The sequence below is a fragment of the Engraulis encrasicolus genome, chromosome 4, assembly GCF_034702125.1.
Source record: "Engraulis encrasicolus isolate BLACKSEA-1 chromosome 4, IST_EnEncr_1.0, whole genome shotgun sequence".
Classification (NCBI taxonomy): domain Eukaryota; kingdom Metazoa; phylum Chordata; class Actinopteri; order Clupeiformes; family Engraulidae; genus Engraulis; species Engraulis encrasicolus.
In genome coordinates, this window is record NC_085860.1 from 37609019 (window position 1) to 37634018 (window position 25000).

The 25000-nt window shown below is 45.5% G+C and overlaps 2 protein-coding genes across 2 annotated transcripts in view; one reads left to right on the forward strand and one right to left on the reverse strand.

Moving 5' to 3' along the window:
- glg1a (golgi glycoprotein 1a) overlaps positions 1-8484 on the forward strand; it is a 30583-nt gene extending 22099 nt beyond the window's left edge. The window contains exons 20-27 of the mRNA XM_063197355.1: positions 203-340; positions 749-872; positions 1731-1873; positions 2054-2155; positions 2434-2541; positions 4766-4886; positions 6483-6589; positions 7840-8484. Coding sequence (XP_063053425.1) covers positions 203-340; positions 749-872; positions 1731-1873; positions 2054-2155; positions 2434-2541; positions 4766-4886; positions 6483-6589; positions 7840-8007 — 1011 coding nt within the window. The 3' untranslated portion in view covers positions 8008-8484. The remainder of the gene's footprint in view (positions 1-202; positions 341-748; positions 873-1730; positions 1874-2053; positions 2156-2433; positions 2542-4765; positions 4887-6482; positions 6590-7839) is intronic.
- A 6544-nt stretch (positions 8485-15028) lies between these two features.
- LOC134446870 (fibulin-7-like) lies at positions 15029-24570 on the reverse strand. The gene is made up of 7 exons (XM_063196164.1): positions 24399-24570; positions 21545-21719; positions 20913-21083; positions 19709-19891; positions 18742-18879; positions 18176-18311; positions 15029-15868 (listed from the first exon to the last, which is right to left on the reverse strand). The coding sequence occupies exons 1-7, from the start codon at positions 24456-24458 to the stop codon at positions 15508-15510; spliced, it is 1224 nt and encodes a 407-aa protein (XP_063052234.1). The 5' UTR covers positions 24459-24570; the 3' UTR covers positions 15029-15507.
- Between the last annotated feature and the right edge of the window lie 430 nt (positions 24571-25000).

Below are 25000 nucleotides of genomic sequence, written 5' to 3' on the forward strand. Positions count from 1 at the left end.
GTAGGGGTACCGTAGGGTCAATTTGTCCCAAAGCTATTTGTCCCTATTCTGTCATTTAAGGTCTGAGAGTGATGGACGTGCTTATTGTGTCAGCTGGGAGTGACAGGTCAGATGTCTCCCATCGTTGTGTGAATATGTGATGTCATGGTAACGTGTGTTAATTAAGGTGTGGGTGGGTGTGTGTGTGTGTGTGTGTGTGCAGGTTATCGAGTGTTTGAAGGAGAATAAGCGTCAGCTGGGCCAGAGGTGTCACCAGCGCGTCTTCAAGCTGCAGGAGACTGAGATGATGGACCCAGAACTGGACTTCCAACTCATGAGGATATGCAAACAGATGATCCGGGTAACACACGCACGCATGCACGCACGCACGCATGCACGCACGCACGCATGCACGCACGCACGCATGCACACACACAAGCATGCATGCACACACATATAGGTTTTATGCAGAAGTAGATACCAAGCGTATGCTTTAGTGTCTCACCTGTTTGTGTGTGTGTGTATGGCGGTTCTGTGTGAAGGTGGATGGTAAAAGTATACTTCAGTGTCCTAACTCTCGTGTGTGTGTGTGTGTGTGTGTGTGTGTGTGTGTGTGTGTGTGTGTGTGTGTGTGTGTGTGTGTGTGTGTGTGTGTGTGTGTGTGTGTGTGTGTGTGTGTGTGTGTGTGTGTGGCGGGTGTGAAGGTGGATGGTAAAAGTATGCTTCAGTGTCCTAACTCTAGTGTGTGTGTGTGTGTGTGTGTGTGTAGCGGTTCTGTGCGGAGGCGGATGCCAAGAGTATGCTTCAGTGTCTGATTCAGAATAAGAACGGCGAGCTCATGGACCCCAAATGCAAACAGATGATCACCAAGCGGCAAATCACCCAGAACACAGGTACACACACACACACACACACACACACACACACACACACACACACACACACACACACACACACACACACAGATGATCACCAATCGGCAAATCACCCAGAACACAGGTACACACACACACACACACACACGCACACACACACACACACACACACACACACACACACACACACACACACACACACACACACACACACACACACACGCACACACAGATGATCACCAAGCGGCAAATCACCCAGAACACAGGTACACACACACACACACACACACAGATGATCACCAAGCGGCAAATCACCCAGAACACACACACACACACACACACACACACACACACACACACACACACACACACACACACAGATGATCACCAAGCGGCAAATCACCCAGAACACGGTTACACACACACATACGCAGGCGCACACACACACACACACACACACACACACACACGATCACCAAGAGACCAATCACCCAAAACACAGCTACACACACACACACACACTCGCGCACACACACACAGATGATGAACCAAACGCCTCCATTGTAAATCATTGCGTGTGTGTGTGTTCTCTACGTCATCGGTTGAACCCTGTGCAACGTAAAGAGTCACGTTTGTCACGTGTGTGTATTTGAGATTGCCATCTGAATCCCGTCTTGTGTAAACCGTATTTAAGTAATTGTGTGTGTGTGTGTGTGTGTATGTGTGTGTGTGTGTGTGTGTGTGTGTGTGTGTGTGTGTGTGTGTGTGTGTGTGTGTGTGTGTGTGTGTGTGTGTGTGTGTGTGTGTGTGTGTGTGTGTGTGCGTGTGTGTGTGTGTGTGTGTGTGTGCGTGTGGGTGTGGGTGTGTTATGTCTAGATTTTCGCCTGAATCCCGTGCTTCGCAAGGCGTGTAAGGCCGACATCCCCAAGTTCTGCCAGAGCGTCCTCAATAAGGCCAGAGACGACAACGAGCTCGAGGGACAAGTTATATCCTGCCTGAAGCTGAAATACGCAGACCAGGTACACACACACAGAGGTCATATCCTGCCTACAGCTGAAATGTGCAAACCAAGTATAAACACCCACACATGCATTATTGGTCAGATGTTTGACAGTGGTTTGTTCTGTCTCTGTGTGTGCGTGCGTGTGTGTGTGTGCGTATGTGTACTTGTATGCGTGTGTGTGTGTTTCTCTCTGCAGCGTCTGTCGACTGACTGTGAGGATCAGATCAGAGTGATTCTGCAGGAGTCAGCACTGGACTACAGGCTAGACCCCCAGCTACAACTACAGTGCACTGAAGAGGTGTGTGTGTGTGTGTTAGGACTGTTAATGTATATTGGAAATTAATTAATATTAGAATCTGAAACGGGGGAGACGTGCGTGGTAGAGGTGATGCTGTTTGATAGCAGGAAGTGTAGATCCCAACTAGACGGACTAGGATAAAATATTTTAGGCCCTGTGTTGTCTTAACCGAAGTGCGTATGTGTGCGTGTGTGTGCGTGCGTGCGCGCGTGCGTGCGCGCGTGCGTGCGTGTGTGTGCGTGTGTGTGTATTAATGTACTGCATGTGTGTATCTGTAGATAACGCTGCTGTGTGCGGAGGAGGTGGCGGCTCAGGAACAAACAGGTCAAGTGGAGGAGTGTCTGAAGGCCAACCTACTGAAGATCAAACACGAAGGATGCAAAAAGGTCTGACACACACACACACACACACACACACACACACACACACACACAAACACACACACACACACACACACACACACACACACACACACACACACACACACACACACACACACACACACACAAACACACATAGTGTATGTTGTTTTATATTACAGAATATAGTATGGTAATATTGACAGTTATGTCATAATATTTTGGAAAGGAGGTGTTGAACATCCTGAATGTGAGTATGGGGGACATTAGTAGAGTATATAATCCTACTGTAGTGTAGTAAGTGACTGCTGCTCCACGCTGTCCCGTTGTGTTCAGAGGTGTTGAACGCCCTGAAGGAGAGTTAGGCCGACATTTATGGTGAATCCCATTTAACCCATTAGTCCTACGCCTCACCCCTTACCCTCCGTTCTGTGCGTTCACGTGTAGGGATAGTGCCGTCTCAATCCACGTTAAGAGAGAGGGGTAGGGGTAAGGCGAACGACTTTCCATCCCTCCAAAAGGAGATTTTCCGACACCACACTCCAGACGGAGGGCTACGACAGATTTCCCTGAGTGCATTGCGAATGCCTTTAAAATTTGCATCCACAACAGCACACGAATTTAAGTATTTTCGCCGTAATTGGTGGTTTTAAAGTGGTAATAATTATTCTATTGTACAGTTATATTCTATTCTATTGTAAGTTTAACATTGTCCCAATGTGTAATGGCCCTTTTCTCCATGAAACGCACGTGAAGAAAATCTCTATTAACGTCAAAACAATGCATGGAAGTCATGGCGGTTTTGCGAGGGTTGCGCAACACCGTTATCCTTTTTGAAATTGTTGCGCAAGTAATTACAAGTAATGTCGTTGGTTTAACCGTAGAGAGGCTGTTTTTTAATGCTATGGGCGTCATTCCGTGATTGTTGAAGGGGTGTCTCAATTCGTAGGGGGTGTGTTTCAAGCCCTACGCCTTACAGCTCCGTTTGAGGAACGAGGGCAAGGGGAAGGCGTATAGCCTGAGTATCATCCTCCGTAGTGACCGCGCTAGCTCAATACTTTCGCTTGCTGACCACGGAGTCTGACCCTGCAGCCACCCCTGGCAGTTGGAATTCAGATATTCGTTCAGTATTTGAACAGCCAATAGGCTCGCTGATAGTCTAAGCCCCTCCCCAAGCCCTCTTACATATTCAACTGAAATACAACAACTTGATGATGGCGATGTGATGTCTGTAACCAGGACATTTGATAGTGCTTGGTGTAAACTGGGACATTGCCGTCCGCCAAGACCATTGACAGCAATGGCCAAGACCTTTGACGGGCTTTCGGCACTGACACTGCGCAGCTCTTGGGCAGTCACACTGGGCGTTTCTCTTCTGTTCACTTTAATGGTTTTAGTTGACAGTTAATATCTTCATAACAAGGTTGGAACAAGCGCAGCCCCATTTCAGTGTTACTTTTTTTGCTGTCACACTCGACGCATATACACAGACACAAACTGGGAAGGAGAGAGGGTGGGGGCTGCTCCGTGGGCTGTGCATTTGGCGCATATTAAACAACGCAACTAGTAGTTTCCCAATAAAATTTGAATCATAATGCCGTGGATCCAATACTATAATATCATATAATATTGTCCTTAAGTCTGAGCGATGCATTGATTATTTGTTTAGGGTACGTTTTCTGCCAGCTAAATGCAAGGGGGAAGGGGGCTATATTAGCAAACAAGACGATTGCACAGTTAGCCTGCTAATTTTAAATATGATCACCTGGAGCTAATAGCCTTCACATGGCTTAATCCATCCCTGTTATCAGTCCGCTTGAGGTTTTTGCTTCGGGAAAGTGAAAAAATGAGGTCCTAATTAATCTTCAGATGGTGTCGGACCCTGACGGTGCCATAGGCACACGTTGTATGTCTCCCTGAAATCGTAGGTTTTTGACGGACCTCGACAAGTTCTACACTCCTTAGTTACCGTTGCTGAGCTCGGATTGGTTGGCGGCCGTTTGTGGGAGGGGTTTTGCGAAAGGCTAATTCCCTCATTAAGTGAGATAATTTCCAACTGCCGGGGGTGGCTGCAGGGTCAGACTCCGTGGTCAGCAAGCGAAAGTATTGAGCTAGCGCGGTCACTACGGAGGATGATACTCAGGCTAGAAGGCGTAGGGGTAGGGGTAGAAATTAGAAATGAGATTTAGCCTTAGTATACACACTAAATAATAATGTAACTGTGTGTGTGTGTGTGTGTGTGTGTGTGTAGGAGGTGTTGAACATCCTTAAGGAGAGTAAGGCGGACATCTTTGTGGATCCTGTTTTGCATACAGCCTGCGCTCTGGACATCAAACACCAGTGTGCATCCATACCCCCTGGCAAGGGCCGACGTGAGTATGCACACACACACACACACACACACACACACACACACACACACACACACACACACACACACACACACACACACACACACACACACACCAGTGTGCATCCATCCCACCCGGTAAGGGACGATGTGAGTACCCACGGGCGTGGATCCACATGATATTTATCATTTCAAAGGCAAAGATTTTTTTTATTGCGAGATTAATGCTTTGTAGCCTTATTGAAGAATGATTTCACCCCAGTCTATGAATTTTCCATAGGCTTTGTCAGTGGGCTCCTCTGGGGGAAAAATGGCACCCAACCACTGGGTGGCAGTAGTGGCCTTTTATGGTTGCAAGCAGTCCCCTAACAAAAGAGAAGTTGGCATACTCCCCTGATGTCAAGCAGACAAAACACCACTGAATGCTATGCTGTCACTCACAACAACTAGCTTCTAAACTATTTTTAAAAAGCTTAAAATGATTCTTCAATTCCCTAACAGTAACATGTTTGGGGCGTTTGACAGTGGGTAATGTGCTTATTGTGTGGAAGCCGGCGTTTCTATACAATCTAGCGAAGCCTCTTGTCAAATCATACAAGTCAAGTCAGCTTTTATCGTCAGTTTCTTCATATGCACAGGTCATTACAAGGAAATTGAGATTACGTTTGTCTCTCTATACCATGAAATGACATAGACATACACAGGACGGACATTTACAGACTGACATAAAGTGCAAGACGGGACAAGTAACAGTGATGGACCCATAACAGTAAAGTAATGAAGTAATAAATAATAACTGAGCATTTAACATTGATGAGTGACAGTGATGGACCAGTGAGATACCAGTAACAATAAGTGATAAAGTATAAATAACAATTTAACATTTAACATTGAATAGAGCTGCTATTGACCAGCATAATAATAGAAGACAGGAGGACGAGCTCTAAATTGGTTACTAGTTCGATGCTAATCTAAAAAGGACACTGTACTTCAGAATGAGGTATTTTGGAAAGTTGTAAGCATAATTTAATAAGATATTCTTATTCACACAACTGTATGCCATGTTGTCACTCACAACATCTAGCTTACTTCTAAACTGTTAAAAAGCTGGAAATGATTGTCCCCTTCACTAATAGTCAAGACAATGTTCTGTCACTCAAAACGACACATTTGGGGGATTTGACTGTGTATAAATTTTCTGATTGTGCGGAAGCTGGCGATTCTACACAAGACTTCTTGTGAAATCATAGGCAGAGCTGCGATGTTGCGGTGTGTGTCGTCTAGCAGTGCATGCTCCACATATAGTCATGTAGAGCATACACCACAATGATTAAATGCTGTCTGTGTATGTACAGAGGTCTTGTCTGATGGAAGCTCTCCACTATAGGTGTATTCATATGTGATGTGTAATTCATATGTGATGTCTAATGGAGACTCTGCAGGATAAAATGGTGTATTCATTGTGTGTGTGTGTATGTGTGTGTGTATGTGTATGTGTATGTGTATGTGTGTGTGTGTGTTTGTGTGTGTGTGTGTGTGTGTGTGTGTGTATGTGTATGTGTATGTGTATGTGTGTGTGTGCGTGCGTGTGCGTGTGCGTGTGCGTGTGCGTGTGTAGAAATGTCTTGTCTGATGGAGGCTCTGCAGGATAAAAGAGTTCGTCTGCAGCCAGAATGCAAGAAGAGACTCCAGGATCGCATAGATATGTGGAGCTATGCAGCCAAGGTACACACACACACACACACACACACAGGTAGCATCAACATGTGGTGCTACACAGCCAAGGTACACATACACACACTCACAGCCAATCCACAGTAGCCACACTCTCATTCATACCGCCATGAGAGACATGGGAAGACAAACTCATATTTCAGTCTGATGTGACTGGCGTCTGTGCTATGGCTACGAGGGCAGCCATGGCAAGTGGCTAAGGAGATGGGCTTTATAGCCGAGGGTTGCAGGTTCGAATCCCACCCTTCCACTCCTAACCTCACTCCATGGCTGAGGTACCCTTGAGCACCTCACTCTGCTCCAGGGACTGCAACCAATCCCCTGTACTAAAAAGAACTGTAAGTCGCTATGGATAAAAGCGCCAGCTACGTGTAATGTGACTGTCTGTCTGTTCAGTTCCGTCTACTGTTCCGTCTGTCACCGGTCTCCATGTGTCTGTCTCTCTCCCATCAGGCCACTTTCGTTTCTGTGTCCCTCTCACTTTCTTTCCCTCTGTCTGTCTGTCTGTCTTTCTACCTCTCTTTCTGTCTGACTGTCTTTCTGTCTGACTGTCTGTCTCCAGTATACTGTAGGCCAGGGTTTCCCAAACTTTTTCACATGACGTACCCCTTGGAGCACTTCACGTCCATCCGCGTGTCCATCCGTTCTTTTTGTAGGAGCCCTACATGGCGTAATGTAGATGACTGCCATGAAGTGTTCATTATATATTTATTCAGGCCTAGCAAATTTTTAAAAAATGTAGGCCTGTTGGTTATGCCAGACTAGGCCTACATTTTCCATCCTATGACCATATGAGCAGACGCGCAATGAGAACATGGCGTTTCCTACATTCACATTTATTAGTCTTTTTCCTCACCTACAACTGTGTACATGCATAGTAAAGTGCTGGGACAAATTGCTGGTTACTTTTTTATTGTATTAGGCCTACGTTGCCACTATTCTTTGCCATTTGATTTTTTTTCTTCCTGCATTTTTTTCTTTTAAATTCCAAATCTTCTCCCGTACCCCTTGCGTACCCCCCTATTTTGGGAACCACTGCTGTAGGGCAATACAGACAGTACCAGCACATATAGTATCTGTCTGTCTGTCTGGTCAGGCTGTCTCCAGTTCCTACATGTCTGTCCCAGCCCACTTGGAGTCAGCCTGCCAGCCTGTCTGTCTGTCTCCCCACTCCATCTCCCCTTTCTCTAACTACTGTCCCTCCTCTCTCTGTCTCTCTCTCTCTCTCTCTCTCTCTGCAGGCGGCCCCTGCGGAGGGTTTTTCGGAGTTGGCGGGCGAGGTGCTGTCCTCTCCTGCTAAGACGTACCTGCTCTCCATGCTGGGCCTCAGCGTGTCTCTGCTGTTCCTACTGGGCCTGTTGTGTGGACGCATCACCAAGAGAGTCACGCAGCAGCTTAAAGACAGGTAGAGGGAGGATCGATACGAATACCCCCTCTACGCACGCACGCACGCACGCACGCACGCACATGCACACACACACACACACACACACACGCACACAGCAGCTCCAGGCCAGAAAGCACCCTAAAAAATCATCTCAATACCCCTCAGAGCACTGATGCGTTGTAATCACACACACACACACACACACACACACACACACACACACACACACACACACACACACACACACACACACACACACACACAGAGGTGATGGAGGAGGAAGAAGATGAGGAGTCCAGAGGGTGCTGCACCGTGATGCTGCCATGACATGACTGGCCACCAGGGGTCTCTGCAACATCCATCGCACCATCACACCATTGCAGTGTGTTAAAACCAGTACAAGTCAATGGGCTCTTTCCATTATCCTGAATCCCATCCTCAGGCCTCAGGCACATACACACACACACACACACGCACGCACACACACACACACACACACACACACACACACACACACACGCACACACACAGACTCGCATAGTTTTTCTCTCTGTGTGTCACACACACACACACACACACACACACACACACACACACACACACACACACACACACAAACACACGACTCCCTCTATTACTGCTCCTGTTGTGTCCTGCTGCCATCTTTGTTTTATGTCATCTATGACATCATTGTCATGGGCGGAGCCTAATGATTATGGATATGCAACTAAGAAGGTATTTTCTATGTTTTGCTTTGTATGTTTTTTGTTTCTTTTTTAAATGCTGCATTTCAGCAGCGTTGCCAATTGTGTGTTGTGTGTGTGGGTGTGTGTGTGTGTGGGTGTGTACACTTTTTCATGTATCTTGATGGTTACCTTAATTTGTTTTCATGGATGAACAGTGTGTGCGTATGTGCGTGTGTCTGAGTGGGTGAGTGCAGGTGTTGAAGTGTGATTTGCTCGTCCTCTGGGCGGGAATCTTGTTGCTCGGCAGCTGTCAGCTTAGGATAAAAGTGGGAAGGGAGTAGAGGGAGAGCGAGAGAGAAGGGGAGAGAGAGAAGCGATGGAAGAGGTGGAGATGGAGGAGGAGAGGAGAGGAGGGGGGTACGTAAGGTTTCTATGGCTGCTGTGGTTGTTGTTACTGATGGGGTACTGATACTGATTTTGATGATGGTACTGATGGTTTGTCATGGTGATGATGACACTGACCGTTGCCATGGTGATCTAGACAGCAGCAAGGGCCCTCTCCATCCATGTCTCACCTCCAGTCGTGGTTACAATAGATACCATCCCCATACCAACCGTACACTGGACCCACTCGCACACACTGAACATGTGTAGGATGGATGGATGGATGGATGGATGGATGGATGTTTTTATTATTCATTTGTTTGTTTTGTTCTGTTTGTTTTTTTATGCACAAGTGAAGTCTGAAACTGTGTGTGCAGTGCTTTATGCCGTACAGAGAATATTATCAAAGAATAATATATACAACTAATAATATATACAACTAATGCAGAACTTCTACTGGCAGTATTGTTTCATAAAGATACTTCTATGTTTCTTCCAAAGCTATTGGCTGTATCACCATGTAGGTACCGGTACTCCAGACGAGGGTCCAAGGCACTGGACTAAACCCCACAGTAGTGGTGTGATGAGGGAGGCAGGAGAGGTTTAAAGGTGCACTGTGTAGGATGGTGGACAGCATAGGTATTGCAACTATGCTGCTCATTGAAACTGTGCTACCCATTGCCAATTTTCATGAATACTTACTAAGACTACTACGAATACTTACTTGTATGACTGAAGTGCATTAAGTTTTGCAGCTATAAATGTCTATTTCTTGAAATTCAAAATGGTGGACATGGAGAAGATCCACCTTTTCATGTATGAAAAGTGCAATTTTTCCCGTCATAAATAATGAATGCTTAGAATTTGATGGTGGTGGTAACTATATGTGGAAAAAGATGACATTTGCAACTGAACTGAACTGAACTGCTAGAAATATTACACAGTGCTCCTTTAAACAACAAGGCCCTGTATAAGAGAGAGATGCAAAGAAGAGTGCAAGCAAACAGGGTGTATGTGAGACACCATTGCTTATATGTGGATGAGTGGAGGGGAGAGAGGAGATGAGAGGAGGAATAGAGGAGAGGAGAAGCACAGCTTACAGCCGCTAGAAAAGAGCACACAGAGTTCTCTGAGTAGCTTCGAGGTGTGTGTGTGTATGCCTGCGTCCGTGTGTGCATTCGTGTGTTCTGTCATTTCCCACCCTAATCCCTCATGTCACACTATGCATCGCCATCGTCTCACTACATATGCACACGCACAGGAGTGACATGGCTTTTAGTTTTCCCTGGTTTTTCTATTTGAAGAGTTTGGTTGGAAAAATGACTTACAAGGCATGTTTTGATTTTTGCATTTTGTCATTTGAAATGACTTGTCGTGACAGCCGTGAGGTCATCGAAGGTACGCTCAGCTGTGTTGGCCATATCATATGCACGTCATGTCAGCTGTGTTGGCCATATCATATGCACGTCATGTCACTCCATATCTCTCCTAGCCCTGTACCGTGTCAGCGCGCCAAGCCCTGAATCTGGACATTTGTATTTATATCAGACGTTAAAACTAAAAGTGTGCTTTCTGTCTCCTGCTGAACGCGTTGAGAGAGTGAGGCGTTTTTGTAAATAAGTAAACATTGTACAGAAGTGTTTGTAAACATTAGCACCTGATGAAGGTGGTGGTGGTGGGGGGGGGGGGGGGGTGCAGCGGTGCAGCTATCCCAGAATTATCTCTGTGCTGTGAAAGTGCTGACTGATGCTCAGCCTCCTGGTTTAGTGAAGGTGTGTGTGTGTGTGCGTGTGTGCGCGTGTGTGTGTGTTCTCTTTTTTTCACTCCTGTGCCACAAACATACACACATGAACATGTGAAAAGGTGAAGTCACTCCCAAAACTCTCATGCATGAAGGATGATGTTCTCTCTCGCTCTCGCTCTCTCTATCTCATTCTCATTCTCATTCTCGCTCTCTCTATCTCTCTCTCTCTCTCTCTCTCTCTCTCTCTCTCTCGCTGTCCCTTTGCTCACTCCATACAGTAGTTCCTGTCCAGCCCTTCAGAGCAGGCAGAGCAGAGATCTTACTATTCCCTACAAAGCAGAAAGTAAACGGCAGTACCTGCGTTGTTTAAAATAGGGTGTGATTTTAATGGCATATCAAACTAGAATAAAGATTAGAATGATTCTTCTGCAAAGAATGTGGAACTATAGAGTAACAAAACAGCCACATGTTGATTATCAAACCAAAACTACTTAGAGTGGACAACAGAGTAATTATAAAGTAATTTTACTCTGTTTGGAATTATGCACAGTTATTGCCTTTTTCCTTTGTACTCCTCTGCTAAGGGCAGGGGATGGATACCTAACTCAATGGTGTTTAGGCTTCTGTTCAGGGGTGAGTTTCTCAAAAGGGAAGTTGTTAGCCTGTTAGCAACTTCGGTAGTTGCCAATGGGAACATGCATTGAAAGCAACGAAGTAGCTAATGTAGTAAGCAACTTTGGTTTCGAGAAATTCACCCCAGAGTTGTATAAATTGTATAAGGAAATTACAACACTAGTGGTATGATATTACATGGTTTCAACTCTAATATCATACCACTAGTGTTGTAGTTACATCCATGAGAGTACTTCTACTTTATGCAACTCTGCACTGTAGCCAGTGGTGTGCAGCCAGCTACCGTACATTACTTTTCAGGTCAGTGTTCTGGCTCCCTCATTAGTGTTCAGACCCCACTCTGTGCCGCGGGGTGCAGGTACGGTAAACTAGTGTTCAGCCTAACGCACAGGTGTTGACATGCACCCCAAACTTGTAGTTCGAAACGAAGGCCTCCCTTCACACTGCCCAGAGCTACCCAGAGAGGTCTTGCGGTCACGCTCTATGCACTTGTGACCAAACTTATCAGACACTGGATGACCCCCATGTGCCCCACCTCCGTACCCCATGTACCCATCCGTACTTCCCACAGAGGAAGGAAGGAGCCCTCCCCCCAGTAGTTGTGGTACCCCCTGTCCACGTACTACGAGAGGGTGCGATGTACAATGCCCAGTCCCCATCCCAACACAGGAGGGTAGCCTTGCCGCCCCGCAAGTGCCCCCTAGCCCGCCAATTCAGGTGGGGGTAAGGGGTACCCCACCCAAACTACCCACCCAAGTACAGGGCAGTAGCAGCCCTGCCCCATACGTGCCCCTCGCTTCCTAATACAGGGGGTTAAAGGGTCCCTGGCCCTGTTCGCCATGCCAGGCTTATTGCTACTTCACTCACACTGGACATAAAAATGAGAAAAAAAGAAAGAATAAAAGTCTAACTGGACGATCTCATACTGGAGTTTTATTTGTTTTCATAGTCAAAAGCTGTATGTCCCATTTGCTCACTGGTACGTACGTGTACGGAAGCAGGGTCGCTCTGACGAAAGGCGCTTATTGATTTTGTTTTTTTGTTTTGTTTTTCTACTGATCCCCCAGAGAGTGCTGTAGGGATCCCATGATGCACTGGGTGTACTATAACAGCCCTGCAAAGCAAAAAAGGCAGTTAACTGCATCATTGAAAATGAGTTGTGATTTTAATGACACACACATACGTGTATATCAAAATATGGAGTTAAATAAAATGATTGATCTGCAAAATGATTGATCTGTAAAGAGTGTATTATAAAGTAACAAAACTACCACATCATTGCTCTACCTAAAACTACTAAGGCTGGACAACAGGATCATTTTAGTCGTTGTACTCATTTCAAAGCTCTGCATAGTTTTTCATAGTTTCGTAGTGTACTGCCTTACTTACAAAGCTAAAAGGCAGTAACTGTGCAGTGCTCCAAACTGACTAAAATTGTAGTCCAGTCTAAGTAGTTTGGGGTAGATTATTGACATTGACACAGTTTTGTTACCTTTTATTACCACATCTTTTGCAAATCAATCACTTTATTTACCTGAATGTGTTGATATGCATATGCGTCATTGAAATCATAACTCATTTTCAACAAAGATGCAGTGACTGCCTTTTTGTCTTATAGCAGTGTAGGTGTCCCATGGTCTTCTGGGTGTCCTGTTGGTTTCCCACGAGAGCTTCTGGAAGCCAGTGCAGATGTATAATAATGATTTTAATGATCCAAGTGCTAAATGGCTATTAAAACATGTTTTTGTTTTGTATTGTTATTTTATCTTTTTTTCCTTGATCTCAAAGATGATGATGCCATGTACTTTTGAGATGTAACAGAATAACATTGTGCATTTCTTTACGTTCTTGTGTTTTATTTCTGTACAGTTCAAATTGAAAAGTTGTTAATAAAAATCAGTCTACTGCTTTTTAAAAGGTGCTCCGAGTCGTTTCCTCCTCTCCACTCCTCTGCTCTCCTCTCCTTCCTCTCTAAGAACGAATTTCCCTTTGGGGACAATAAAGGCTATCTATCTATTCTTCCATCATCTATCCTCGTCACTCCTCTCCTCCTCTTCTCTCTCCTCTCCACTCCCTCCATCCCCCTATCCTTTCTTCTCCTCTCCTCTCCTCGATAACCCTCTCCTCTATACCCCTCTCCTCTCCTCTCCTCTTCTCTATACCCCTCTCCTCCACTCCGCTCCTCTCCTCTCCCCGTGTGAGTGAGTGTTTCCTGATTCAGCAGTCAGGTGTCAGATTCCTGTGCCAGCGAATACTCACACTCACCTCAGTGCTACTCTCCACTCTCACTGCTCTTCACATCATTCTGCAGGAAGTCAGCAGAAACACTATTTTTAACCTGGGATTTACCGAATCCTGTTTCTTAAGAGTCAAGGGGGCCCTGAAGCCTAGGCCTCTATATTTGCATTCTCATATTGCATTAAAATCACACTTTTAACAACTACGTGTACATTTTCACATTTTCTCAGGGGACAACCCCCCAACTCTCCGAAAATGTAGACTCCTCTGGATGGTATTCCAAGAACTTGGCTAAGTGACAATTCATTTAATCGAAGAGCCTGGAGTCTTCATTTCACTTAACCAAGTGACACCCGTGGGTAATCTATCAGCAGGTTTACCACTTCTGGAAGGCTAATTTAGCCAGGCTTATCACTATATCATGTTGTAAGAATACCCCCCTGGCCTAAAACCCTGAAATGTTTTGTAATCTAGCAACATCCATTGAGGGGGACCTGTCTTGTTTTCTGGCCCCAGGGGCCCATGAAACCATCCCTGCGTCTGGCAACACCTGTTTGGTTTGGTTTTGGCTTAAAACAACAGTGCAGGTACTTACAGTACATTTCAATGACTTAAAGTAGCCCATGATTTTTTTTAATTTCTTTTAATTCATTTAGGGTGTCCTTGACATGTCAATAAATATTCCAGTGACTGGAGTAATGGGACATGTCGAACACCAGGGCAGATGGCCGGTTGTAAAAACGTTGCAAATTACACTGAACTTTTAAAAAATTCAAATCAAAAATGCATTTCCCTTCAGTGTCAGGTACAGTATCACAATATACACATTAATAGTACAGCAATCCCAACAGCTCCGTCAACTGATCTGTCAAAAAGCAATATTTAAAATACAGTAAAATGCCTTTTTGGGTTTGATTGCTGTTTCCTCTGAAAAGAATGTCATGATATCTCACGTTTTTAAACCCCTGTCCTGTGTGCTTCAAACAAAAGAACATTTAGCAGTCTTTCCTCTAGAACAGTGATTCTCAAAGTGTGGTCCGGGGACCACTAGTGGTCCGCGACAGAGTTCAGGTGGTCCACGAGGGGATTTCTACTTTTCCAAGATAAGCTAGCAGTAGGCTATATTTGTAACATTTTCATGGTTTCAACACAATAAGACAGGCTTATGATGTAAATAAAAAATAAGTGATCTGCATAAAAAATAGCAGTGTCAAATTAGCACCCATGAACTGCAAATTCAGTTGATAGGTGGTCCCCGATCATTTTTGGGGGGACAAAGTGGTCCTCTGTCTGGAAAAGTTTGAGAAACACTGCTCTATTGGTAGCTAGCAGTTATTTTGTAGCATTAAACTGTCTTTCCTCTAGAACAGGGGTAGGCAGTTATTTTGTCCCAAGGACCACATTTGGTTTATAATATTTACTGACGGGCCAGATGTCGCAGGCTTTTGCCTGTCTCTATAATAAGAAATAGTATGCGCTGACATACAGTATGTTTTTGACTATTTCTTTCCTTCGCATTGTAATAACATGTATTTAGAGGAATGCAGTATCCTACTGCTTGGATTTGGTTAATCTCAGGCTGGGTTAATCTCAGTCCTGTCTTGTGTAACCATTTTAAGCATATTGGGTGACCGTATCGCTTTGTATTTAAAAGTTGCAGTTCTTGTGAAAGATCTGCGAGCCAAACAAGATTGCACAGCAGGCCACATGTGGCCCCCGGGCCTGAGCTTGCCCACCTCTGCTCCAGAAGGTGTGTGGTGCTACTGTTAAAAGAGGGTTGATTGGTGACCACTAGAATGGCAAAAAACACTGTTAAGTTCTAGAATGTTGCAAAGTTCTAGAATGTGTATGGCGACACAAACAGCGTAACCTTGGTGACATAGCGGCCCAGCAGCTTGCGTTTCTCCAGTTCGCTCATCTCCACCTCCGCGTGCAGCGTGGCTGGGCCAGTGGGGGGCGCCACCAGCACCAACTGCCCTGTGGTCTGGCTGGAGCGCTGCACGGAGAAGAAGCGCTGGCCGCGGTTGCCTAGCAGCCCGAAGCGTAGCGTGTCGCCAAGGAGACGAGCGGCCGAGACGCGGAAGAGGACGCGAGGGGCGGACATGTTGGATACCACAGCCATGTAGTGGAAGGACACGGAGTTGGGGGCCTGAAGACAGGCGCGATCCCACTCCATACACGGGTTACGCTCACAGCGCCTGGGAAGCAGAGGACAGAGTGAGGAGAGGAGAGGAGAGGGAAGGGATCACAGCTGACACTTTAATTTGACACTTGCGTGAGAGGAAAACAAGAGGCCCTCTCTCTGCTGTTCACACTATAGATGTACAATTATACTCTTCAACACACACACACACACACACACTGTAGGTGTGCAATTACTGTGTGCTCTTCAAAACAGGATAAGAGACTGATGACTCTAAAACAGTCTGTGTCTCTAGTGGCCAGGGCTGTGGGGGTGATGCATCTTCAGGCCACTAAAACCCTTTGTGTCCAAGTTATGTAGAGGTCACCTCTGACTCACTACACCAAAACAAACATGGCTGGATTGGCCATATGGCATACCTACAGGGCATTTGCCCGCTGAACTGTTGATGATTTTGGCCTGACCCTATACAGTAAATGGGTTTCACGTTTGTTAACGCCCCTGGCTGCGCGCACTCTTCAACCTCTGATTGTTGGAAACTGCTGTCACTCAAAAAATGAACTCACCTGGTTGGTTTCTTAGCATCTTGCCCCTCTTCACAACACGAATGGTTGTTGTAAACGTAAAACCTATGTATACTCAAAAGTATCAGTCCTCATGCCGCTACAGCAGGTTTATCCGAAACAGTCAGGTAAAAGTAAAGCATTTTGGGTGTTGCAGTCAAAAGAGCTCATATTAGATGACTAAAACTGTTGTCACAGGCTTCATTGTCTCTCTCAATGCCTGGTGAACCGGTACATGAATAAAATGCCCGGTCCTTTTTGTACACCCTGTCTAGTCCAGGCCTGAAAACAAACCATGATTACAGCGCATAGTGATCACAGCGCACACTGAGGCACACAGTCACTGTCACACACTCAAATCACGAGTGGCAACACAACATGTTTGTTTTTCATCACCTACAACTGAAACAGACACAGAACTGAGAGGACAAGGAGAGCAGACTAGAGAGAAAATAAGAGAAGAGTAGAGTAGGAGGGGAGTAGAGTACGTAGAGGAGGAGAGGAGTAGAATAGAATAGAATAGAGTGGAGTAGGAGAGGAACGCAGTAGTGGAGTGGAGTAGTGGAGTAGAGTAGAGTACCGGTAGTGTAGATTAGAATAGACTAGACTAGAGTAGAGTAGAGTAGGAGAGGGGCAGAGTAGAGTAGAGTAGTAGAGTAGAGGACAGTAGAGGATAGTAGAGAGTAGGAAAGGAGTAGAGTAGTACAGTAGAGTAGAGAGAAAGAGAAGAGTAGAGCGTAGGAGGGGAATCGAGTAGATGGGGTAGAGTAGAGTGGAGCGTTGGAGAGGAATAGAGTAGAGTAGAGGGGGTACAGTAGAGTAGAGCAGAGTAGAGTAGAGTGGAGTGGAGTAGGGTAGAGATTAAGTGAAGTAGGAGAAGGCCACTCACGGAGGCTAGGTCCTGAGGAACGGTAGATAAGAAGAGTACCGTAGTAGAGAGGACAGCGAGTAAAGTAGAGCTGGAACAGGAGAGGAGTAGAGTAGATGATGTGAGTGGAGTAGAGTTAGACAAGCTTACTCACAGAGGCAAGGTCCTGATGAACAGTAGCTAAACTAGGAGAGGAGTAAAGGAAGAGTAATAGTAGAGGACGGGTGGAGTAGGAGAGGAGTAGTGGTGAAGATGAGGCTACTCACTCAGAGGTGAGGTCCTGACCTTCAGTGCGTAGGTTAACTAGGAGTTTAGTAGAATACCATAGTGAAGTAGAGCTAAAGTAGGATAGGAGTAGAGGGAGAGTAATAGTAGTGGTGTCAACAATGATCGATTCAGCGATCCCAATCGATGCGGGGCATGGACGATCCAGAATCGATCCGGCAAGTTCCAGAATCCATCCGGCAATTTTTTTTAAGTTACAATTACTTCCATGGCTATTTTGGGAGCAAATGAATGTTAAATTAAATAAAAGCACTTCAAAACATTGCAAGACTGATGCAGACTGATACAGAAAACAGCCAATAAATTGTTGCTCAGTATCTGACTACTTGTATTAGTCAGATAGAGTAGAATGTAGTAGAGTAGAGTAGTAGTGGAGTAGAGTAGAGTAGTAGTGGAGTAGAGCTAGAGTAAGACGAGTGTACTCTCGGCCCTGCCGTGGCCAACTGGGGCCCTGCCATGGCCAACAGGTAGGGCACTCGCCTGCCATGCGGCAGACCCGTCTTCGATTTCAGGCCTGGGTCCTTTGCCGACCCCTCCCCGTCTCTCTCCCAATTCGCTTCCTGTCCACCTCTCACACTGTCCTGTCAAATAAAGTTGTAAAAAGACCCCAAAAAAATCTTTAAAAAAAAAAGATGAGTGTACTCACAACGGCGAGGTCCTGACGTAGGTGGCATTCCGGAACGCGGGGCATTTCCCCTCCACACACTCGTACCCTCCGTGTGTGTTGACACACACCTTCCCCTGGCCACACTGCTGGGCTCCCGTCTCACACTCATTAATGTCTGCATGAATCAAAGACGTTTTTTGGGGGGATCAGACGTCAGGTGACACAATGGCATCTAATGCCATTAATGCCCATAAATTAATTCCTAATTAGTGGTTGATATGCTGCAATGAATATGCGTCTTAGATAGTCCACTAAAAACAAACAAACAAAAACCCATACAATAGTGGTACTGGCTGTTGTTGCGCCGCCCTGAAGTGAGCTATTGCTGAAATGTCTCTGACCCATATCCATTTTGGGAAATTGACATTTTTATATTGGCCATAACATTGCAAAATGCCTTTTATATAGGTTTAAAAAGAATTCACACATAAATGATTGGACATCTGAACAGTCATCATCCAATAATAAAAAAGTTAAAAAAAAAATGGTGCTTATGTCATTCTGCAATGTAACTCTTTATACTGTATATATGTGCACTGTCTCACCTTGGCAGCTGTGTCCGTCTCGTCCGAGTGTGTAGCCGACAGGACAGGAGCAGAGATAGCTGCCGGCCGTGTTGACACAGTTGTGCATACACAGACGCACCGACTGGGTCCTGCGATACAGCTCACACTCATCGATGTCTGAGACACACAGAGATACACACACACGCACATACACACACACACCAACACCAACACACACACACACACACCCACGCACACTCACGCACACACACACACACAAACACACACACACAAACACACCACATACCCATACTTAGTATCACTACCGTGATCAGTGATTGAAAATGATGAGTAAAATATAAAGTCACCAAAAGCACACTTATACACAGTGGGGAAGCAAGGTGTGGGTGGTAATATACGCATGAGGTCTGAGGTGTGAGGTCCAGGGCGCCTCACCTGTGCCGACGCTCTTGTCAGTACAGACGAGGCTGAATAATACGTCATAGGTGCAGTGTGTGACATATCAGTTGTGTGGTGTGTGATATGTAAGGTGCCTCACCTGAGTAGATACTGTTGTCGGTGCCGGTGTGTGAGGTTTGAGGAGTGTGATTTAAGGTGATGTGTGAAGTGTCACCTGTGCAGATGCTGTTGTCGTCGGTTCCCATCGGAGCAAAGCTGTGGATGGTGTGTGTGTGTGTGTGTGTGTGTGTGTGTGTGTGTGTGTGTGTGTGTGTGTGTGTGTGTGTGTGTGTGTGTGTGTGCGTTTGTTTGTGTGTGTGTGTGTGTGTGGACAGATGTGATATATGAGTTGTGTCATCAGTGCAAATGCAGTTGTCGGTGCCAGTCAGCGTGACATACACATACACAGTGTGTGTGTGTGTGTGTGTGTGTGTGTGTGTGTGTGTGTGTGTGTGTGTGTCTGTGTGTGTGTGTGTGTTACGGTGTGACGTTTGAGATGTGGTATATGAGATGTGGTATATGAGGTGTGATGCGTGAAGGGCCTCACCTGTGCAAATGCTGTTGTCCGCCCCCGTGAGCGCGAACCCTCCCTCACAGGTGCAGTGGGTGGCACCCTGCAGGTGAATGCAGCGAGACGCCCTGACGAACTCAGAGGGGGAGGAGGGGGCAGGTGGCAGGAGGGGGGGCGCGGTGGTGGGGGACATCACCGAGCTATCGGACTGACCAATCGCTGAAGCCCACACACACACACACATATGCACACACACACACAGACACACATACGCACGGACACACACGTATCACACGTATCACACGCACACATATCAGTCCTGGCTGTTTACAACACACCCTCTATGTTCATCAGCTGTAGTTACAAACATGAAATAGACACACAAATGCTTTATAAGCATGCAATAGACACACTAATTCGTTATAACATGTTTATACAATGTATACCATGTATATATCCTTTATAACATGTTTATAAAGCGTAGGCTATGTATATATCCATTATAATATGTTTATAACTCTATTGTCTCTATTAGTGAAGTAATGTATACATTTATACTGTGGCGTGCACCTTCTAGCAAGGCTTAACATTGTGTTGTACTCAGAATAATGACTATATAAAGGCTTTCTATTCTGTTTTCTATTCTATTCTATTCTATAATGCGTAGGCCATGTATGTATCCTTCATAGGCCTACATCTTTCTAGTGTGTTTATAAAGCATGGGCCATGTATGTATCCTTTATAACAAGTGTATAATGTGTAGTCCATGTATGTATCATTTATAACATGTTTATAATGTGTAGTCCATGCTTGTATAATTTGTAACATGTTTATAATGTGCTGTGTAGGCCTACATCTTTAGAACACGTTTATTCGCCAGACATCACTTGTCCAAATCCACAAAAGTTTATAACATGTAGGCAATTCTTATGTTCTTTATAACAAGTGTGTAATGCAAAGGTCATATATCATTTATAATATGTTTATTATGTGTGGCATGGGCCTACATTTTTATAATATATGTATAATGCGTCGCATGAGCCTACATCTTTATAACATGTTTGTAATGCGTTGTGTGGGCTTACATCTATAACATGTTTGTAATGCGTAGGCCATGTATATATCCTTTATAACATGTTTATAATGCGTTGCGTGGGCCTACATCTTTATAACATGCTTCTAATGCGTTGTGTGGGCCTACATCTTTATAACATGCTTATAATGTGTCGTGTGGTCCTACATCTGCAAACGGGCTGCTCCCCGCTCCACTGCAGTGTCTCTTGACATACTCTGGTCTCCATGCCGACCAGCTCGTACCCGGGTTGACACAGGAAGTGGATCTGATGGCCCACCGACAAGACCCCACCCAGTCTCCGCCCATTCTCCGGCGGCTCAGGAACAGGACACGAGGCTATGGAGAGCAACGAGGGACACAAAGGAAATGTAGATGCATTATGATCAACAATGAGATCAATGTGGGTGGGGCTGTGGTGATGACAAATGAAATGCGCAAGCAACCTTTCAACAGCAGCATTTCATTAGTCGTCACCAGAGCCCCACCCTTTTACTTTTACTTTTACTTAAGTAGATTTTCAGATGAGTACTTTGACTTGAGTAGGATTTAAGCAAAGTAAAGATCCTTTAACTTAAGTACAATTTCTCTGATGTCTTTCAACCTTATATTAATTATTCAAGTTATTTTGTTTCAGACACAAACTTTTACATGTCTGAAACAAAAGAGCTCTGATGTCTTATGCCGCTGGTGCTGCTGCTCCTGACATTGGCTTTTATTTGGTGCTGTTGGTCTAGTTATGTCATGCTATGTTGTGTTGTGCTGTGTTGTGTTGTGTAGTGTTATGTTACATCTCCTACCACTACTGCTGCTGCTGCCGCTCCTGGCATTGGCTTTAGTGCTGTTGGTCTTCAGTAGGTTCAGCTTCTTGCGCAGGTTTCTGAGGCTCTGGATGTAGGAGGTCTCGTGGGCCGTGAGGAGCTTGTGGACCTGGCGAAGAGCGGTCTGCAACTCCACAGCTGAAGGACAGCTCGCCTGGAGAGAGCAAAGAGACAGAGGGAGTTACACATTACATTACATTACATTACATTACATGACATGACATTACATTACAGGCCACCTGGACAGAGAGAGTTAGACATCACATTACATTACAATGGAGAGGACACTGAGAGAGAGAGTTGCTCACACAGGGACAATCTATGGCAAAGGGCAGAGTTACAATTCTTTCTTTATTTCAGACCCAGGGGGATCCATATCACATAAAAAAAACATCACAGGGGTGCTGTGGCGCAGCACCCTAGGCCCCTCACATTTGGGCTTGCATGCACATGGGGAGCCCGGTTCGTGTCCGGACGGGGTCATTTACTAGCCCAACCCCATATCTCTCTCCTGCTCATTTCCTGTCTCCTCTCACACTGTCCTGTCATAATAAAGGCCCCAAAAGCCACAAAAACATTTTTTTTTAAAAACATCACAGCACAGTAAAAACTTAAAACAAAACAACAAACAGAAAAAAGATAAAAGACACAGATATTGCATGACTCTCATTCACTGTCTGACATATAGGCATGTTGTTAGTGATTCCACATGTTAGAGAAGAGTCTCACAGAGCTATGTGCAGGTCTAGCCAAAACAGCAATTGAGTTGTTTAGTGACTCAGATACCTTGAACATGAATTTATACATCAGATTATTGCAGCACAGCTGCACAAGTAGGTACCACAGCCATGGGTGCCGTGAGGGGGGGACAGGTGGTACAGATTCTAAGGGCCCAACAGCACTGACAGGGCCCTTGGAAGGATGCTGATAACATAATTTGTCATTTTGAGGGGCCATAATTTGAATCTTTCATGGGGCCCAACATTTTTGGCGGCGCCCTTGACCACAGCACTGACAAACATTTGACTTGCGCTTGACCTCCTTGGAATTCTAAGCAGCAGCCTCATGCTGTCATTGTAAGCCACTATGGTTTTCCTAATGCTGCCTTGCTTGTGGTGGCACCACAGGTGTGTGGTACAAAGGTTTACAGTACCCTTTACAAAGTGAGATGTTGACCTACGCAGAGCACATACTAAATTTACAGAACGACATGTTCACTTACACAGTTTCTGCCCCTGCCTAGATATTGCTATCATCTGTCAAGTCATAAGCAAGTATGTGGGCAAGACAGTTGATCTCATTGCATTCAGTGAGTGAGGTGTCTGTCAGCCAGACAGAAGGCAGGGAAGGATGATCTTTTATCTTCTCTGCTACTTATGATCAATATCTTACTATTGCTAGCGTTACATTTTATGTCACACTCCTCGAAGAGTTACACATTACATTACACTTAGCTGGCGGTTTCATCCAAAGTGACCAGTTATTTGCAGGGTATTGGTTGGTTACAGTTCCTGAAGGAGCAATGTGGGCTTAGGTGCCTTGCTCAGAGCACTTCAGCCATGGATGGAGGTGTAGAGAGATGAAAGGGTGGGATTTGAACCTGCAACCCTCTGATCTTAAGACCACATCCCTGACCATTAGGGCACAGCTGCCCAAATACACACACGCACACACACACACGCACGCACGCACACACAACGCTCCACAGGGCAGCTCCCCTGGACATGAAAAAGAGAGGAAGAATTCCTAAGATGGTCTATGGAGCAAGAGACTCACAACTGCAGCATACAGAGTCATTCACCAGAGTTCTCTTATCAGAGTCAGGGTAGGTGATCTGGATGGAGAAGATGGAGAAAGATAGCCTATTCCACTACAGGCGAGAACAGAAGGAACTATTCTTGAAGGTCCATAGTGTCAGAATTACTCACACACATATCTCTCTCTCTCTCTCTCTCTCTCTCTCTCTGAGAAACGCAGGCCTATTGTTTTTGTTTCTTTGGTGGTTGGCTTGATTGTGATTGGTTTGATATTTTCTTTGCGTTTTTTATTCCCTTTAAATCAACGTATTAAAACAATGCTTGTTGACAATTGCAACAATTGACCAGTCCCTCTTACAACAATATATTGACATTAATTATTATTATCACCATTATTCAGTCACAAACATAAGCCTAGGCCTACTTAGCGCTATGATGAAGCAACACTGCTCAAAAGTTACCCAAATGTTAAAATCAGCTTAACAGACGTCCCATAATTATGTTCACGTTGTTGACTAATGATGCTCTCGTGCTGTCCGCAGTGACCGTTGCAAAGTGGACATGAACCTGGAGCTCATTAGCGCGCGAGGCTGTGACCTACACGTACAACCGCGAAAAGTCCAGCCGACACCTGGGCCTCTGTTTAAACAGAGCGCGTGTTTCGGGTCGTTAGGTCTATTTGCAGGCTCGCGGGTTGGCGAGCCTACCTGTGAAATTCCGTGACCCAATTTTCTGGATTCTCGGTGTTACGCTATGTGACTAAAGGTCATCAGTTTTACAGCAAGAACGGCTCATTAGCGAGGCACCGCTCTGCCTGTCAACACCGGACAATGTTGTCGTCAGACTCTCTCAAGCTGTTCTAGAATCTAGTAGCCAACAGTAAAGTCCTATAGACTATACTTGCTCCTTGTTATCATGAGCGATACAACATTGACAGCATGCATCACTATTTGAGCTAGATATATCCTAGTTTTAAGACCATCAATGTGGTCTAAAGTTTAACAAAGCAAAGCTTTTAGCCTAAGCATCACCATTAACGTTTTGCAATCTGCTATTAGTAAGGCTCCCACACTCACCTGTGAGTAGCACACACTGAGCCGACACACCCAGAGGGCCAATAGAAAAATACACTTCATCTTCACAATAATGTTGCTCCCATAAACACGGAAAAATAACAGTCCACCTTTTGCTGCACTTCAAAATGTGGAATCATAGATGGGTTCAGTTGGAACGTAGTGTCGTCCGCTTTCCTCTACTTACAGGAGAGAGAGAGAGAGAGAGAGAGAGAGAGAGAGAGAGAGAGAGAGAGAGAGAGGCAGTGGTCAGTGGCATGCCTTCTCTCCCTTCCTTTCTTCGAATTTCATGCCAGACTCTCCCCTTCACTTGGCCGCCTAGATGTGGTATTTTTGCGCGCGGATAGGGAGCTCGGTGAGCCATGCAGCGGTGCGCACATCTGCGACTCGAGGAGGCGCGCCGCGCCGGGTTGCGAGGGCGACCGACCACTGCACCGTTTTTACACAATTAGCCTAAAATAGGCACCCGGTCGGCCTCCCGTGCTAGAGTGGCTTAGCTTGGCCCTGTAATACTCCACATCAAAATAAATAGCCCGCAACGACGTGGCCATGGCAACATGACCGACATGGGAAATATCAGAAAAATATTACCATGCAAAGGGGTT

Bases quoted from the DNA above. Each gene is read 5' to 3' on its own strand.
- LOC134446870 (XM_063196164.1), bottom strand. From the start codon at position 24,458: ATGAAGTGTATTTTTCTATTGGCCCTCTGGGTGTGTCGGCTCAGTGTG. The intron at 19,892-20,912 runs GTAGGACCACAC...TGTGGGCTTCAG, and splicing joins GGAGCAGCCCGTTTGCAGAT to CGATTGGTCAGTCCGATAGC. The intron at 18,880-19,708 runs GTGAGGCCCTTC...TGTGTGTCTCAG, and splicing joins GGACAACAGCATTTGCACAG to ACATCGATGAGTGTGAGCTG.